Source organism: Microtus ochrogaster, linkage group LG3 (genome assembly GCF_000317375.1).
Source record: "Microtus ochrogaster isolate Prairie Vole_2 linkage group LG3, MicOch1.0, whole genome shotgun sequence".
Lineage (NCBI taxonomy): Eukaryota > Metazoa > Chordata > Mammalia > Rodentia > Cricetidae > Microtus > Microtus ochrogaster.
In genome coordinates this window covers 36,289,657-36,293,350 of record NC_022029.1, presented here as the reverse complement: position 1 = coordinate 36,293,350, position 3,694 = coordinate 36,289,657, and the positions used below count along the sequence as shown (strand labels likewise).

The 3,694-nt window shown below is 48.1% G+C and overlaps 1 protein-coding gene across 1 annotated transcript in view; it reads left to right on the top strand.

The window, feature by feature from the left end:
* The window catches only part of LOC101993835 (neurexin-1-like), a 17,283-nt gene that overhangs the window by 11,814 nt on the left and 1,775 nt on the right, over positions 1–3,694 (top strand). The window contains 1 exon segment of the mRNA XM_013351343.1: positions 735–890. Within this exon segment, the coding sequence (XP_013206797.1) occupies positions 735–890 (156 nt within the window).

Sequence of the window (3,694 nt, the reverse complement as noted above, 5' to 3'; positions counted from 1 at the left end):
TCGAGACCAGCCTGGTCTACAAGAGCTAGTGCCAGGACAGGCTCCAAAACCACAGAGAAACCCTGTCTCGAAAAACCAAAAAAAAAAAAAGAAGTATTTGCTGGGACTGGCAGGGTGGCTCAGGGTTAAGAGCACACGCTGCTCTCATGGAGGACCTTAGCTCAGTTCCCAGCACCCACATCAGGTGACTCACAACCAGCTGTACCTCCAGCTCCAAGGAATCTGATGCCTCTGACCCTGGCTTCCCTGGACACCTTCATTTACATAGGCATACATGGACATACTTTTATATATTTTTTTGAAGTTTTAAAGCATTTATAGAACACCAGTATCCCCATCTTTATCTTACTTTGGAAGTAGCATACAGCACAGATAGATACAGAGCTATATATATATATCTATCGTACAGAAAGACTGGCAGAATTGATTAGCAAGCTAAAATCCTAACAAATTCACCTGTAAGGGAATTGGCCTGTGGCCATAAATTGGTAACACAAAAGCCCCTTAGGCACTGAATATTCCCATCACAGCTTCAGCAGACACCTGGAATGAAATGAAACAGAATATTGACAAATGGGAGCCTCAGGGGAAGCATAAGAAATATGAATGCAAAGCAGGTGGGGACAATATTAAAAATAGTCATCTAAATAGTTCATCTAAAAATAGTCTAATTCCACCCGGTGGCCAAACCCTATTAGATTTCACGTTCATTTGGGTTCACGGTTTGTTTGCAGACGCCTTCGACTTAATGGGGAAAGGTGGGAGAGGAGGGCTCCTTCGGCGTGCATGCGTAGCTTCCACAACATCCTGGCCCTTTATCTGAAGCTTTCGGGAATCAGGAAGACGATGCAGCGCCGGAGAGCTGAAAATGTCTGTGTGCCATTTAGCAGGTATTGGTGATGGTTTGAACCTGGAATGTCCTCACAGGTTCAAGTCTGGAACACTTGTTCCCTGGATGGTGCTGTTAATAGGGGAGGCTATTAACATAGCCTTGGAGGGCGGGCGAGCTGGCTGAAGTAGCTCACTGGGGGATGGGCTTCAGAACATTCTTTTTCTGGGCCCTGATTCCCGTCACTCTCCCTGCTACCTAGTCAGCTGTGATGTGAAGGGCCCCCAGCACATGGTTCTGCTGCCGTGAACTGGGCCCCTCTGCCCTGCTTCTCTGCCACAGTGGGCTGAAATCACAAGCCAAAACATCTTTCCTCACTCACTTTGTGCTGACAGATGTTGTGGTCACGGTGACACCGACTGGGAATGGTTAAGTCTTTTAAATCCCACTTTGCATGTATATTTCTTTAAAACAATAGCCGGGCACGCCTTTAATCTCAGCTCTCAGGTGGGAGAGGCAGGTGGATCTCAAAGCCCAGCCTGGTCTACAGAGCGAGTTCCAGGACAGTCAAAGATACACAGAGATACCCTGTCTTGAAAAAGACAATAATAATAGCAATAAGTGTTAGATCCATGGTGGGCCATGCATAAAACTCCCTGCGTTTACTTAGCCCCTCTTGGGTGTCGCGTTCTTGTAGAGCAGACTTTGGTTTGTTCTCTGTTGCCATGATAAACGTCATGGCCAGCTTGGGGTTTACGGGGCTTTAGGGCAGGGACTCAAGCAGAGAAGGAACTTGAAGCAGAAACCATGGAGAAAGATTGTTCGCTGGTTTTGCTCTCCAACTCGCGCTCAGCCTACCACCCTTGTGCAGCCTACCTGCCCAGGGATGGTCCTGCCCAAACCATCCTGGGCCCTTCCACATCGATCACCAGTCAGGCCCGCCTGATCTGAACAGTTCTTCAGTCAAGATCCCTCCTCAGGTGGCTCTTGATTGTGTCAAGCTGACAATAAAAATTAACCAGGAGACTGGAGAGATGGCTCAGCGGTTAAGAGCAGGACTTGCTGCTCTTCCAGGGGGCCCGGGGTTCGATTCCCAACAACCAAATGGCAGCTCATAGCTGTCTGTAACTCCAGGGATCTGACACCTTCACACAGACATATATGTGGGCAAAATACAATGTACATAAAATAAGAATAAATAAATTTTTTTTAACAATTACAAACTGACCAGGACAAACAGAGACAACTCATGCTAAGGAGAAGGCAAAGCTCCTATCACACTCAACTATAAGCCAGGACACTGGCCGTAACAGTGATCCCCCCCCCCCCCCCCCCTTAAAGCTCATCCCTGTGTGTAACAACCGTAAAGCCTCTGGGGAGAGGGAGTTGGAATTAGAACACAGGCAGGGGACCGACTCATCCCTTTCCACAAGCACTGTCCCCAGCAGATGGAGATCTATCTGACCCTACTATCTATTTCCACCATGGAGGACTAGGGGAGAACCCCACCTAAGCCAGTGGCCCAGGCCCTAAGGTCCTACTTAGGAAGGAACTGGGTCACACAACCTCTCTTCCACAACAATGGGAACAGTGGGTAAAACCATGCCTTCAGTTGGATTTTACAGCCACATAGTATCTCTTGTCACAGGCTGCTTCTTTGACCCCTCTGATGACTGTCCTTTTCCTGGCAATTTGGTGGAAGCTAACCACAGGCAAAAAGAAGCATGTAAGGAGAGTCTTGCTGGCAGGATAGGAAGAATACACTTGTAACTACAGCCATGACCAGGGAGGAGCCAGGAAGGCCATCTCAGGGTCTCCAGAGCCAGCAGACCCCTTTCTTTGTGAGGCTAGATCCCACGCAAGCTCCTGTCTTCTGTGTGAAATGACTGTGCAGGGAACATTTTCAGACTTGACCCCAAGCCTCCTCACTCATTTTGCTTCAGAGTTTCTCTTCGATCAACCAATGAGCAAAGGGCAGCTTGGTAGAAAGGCCCCTCATCTCCTCATCACACAAAAGGTGACGGACATAGTGTGGTCTAAAGACGCCAGTGACGACTCCCTGGGAGGGGCAAAAGGACAGAGATTTTTGTACCCTTTGCTCTTCTCAGCATGAGCAGAGTGAACCCATAGCTCTGAGTTTCAGGGTTTTTATTTTAGCAGATCAGTTTGCCAGCATTTAAAGTCAGCAATGTAGCATGGAAGAAATTAAACTGGAGCAGGGTCACACAACCTGAAAACCTTCTTAATTAGCTGTGAGATTTGCCAAGTAATTTAAGCCTACGTCCTAGTTTTCTCATCAAAAATACAGGCACTGGTATTCGCGCTGCTTGCCTTAAAGATTGCAGATGAAGATTATGTGGGAAAATTGACACAAGGAATCTTGAAACTTCCTGTGTAAAAGCTACAGAGTTTCATCAAGTAGGAAATGTGAAGGCTTCGGCAGCCAAACTTGATGTCCTCAGCAGCACAGAACACACACCTGAATCTCCCGCCAACAGCTGCAGCTCCCTGACTACCGCAAAGCTGCAGCATTCTGCAAACGACATTAGCACAATTGGAATCCATGTTCCACCTTTATCTCCTCCACCCGCATCCTCAGTAGCTGACACAGACAACAGGACACAAGCTGAGAGCCGCACAACCCACTGAAAGTAGCCGAGGCCATAGAGAATCGAAGGGCAAGTTCCAGACACAGAACTTGCTAATTTAGACTCCCGAGAGCCTCGGGGCCTCACTTGCCCTTCTGCTGTGTATTGGTCTATACCTGTGTGCCTGCGGCTACGAGCCTTCCAGTCTCTGATATGAGTGCCATGAACTGTTCACACACACACACACACACACACACACACACACACACACACACAC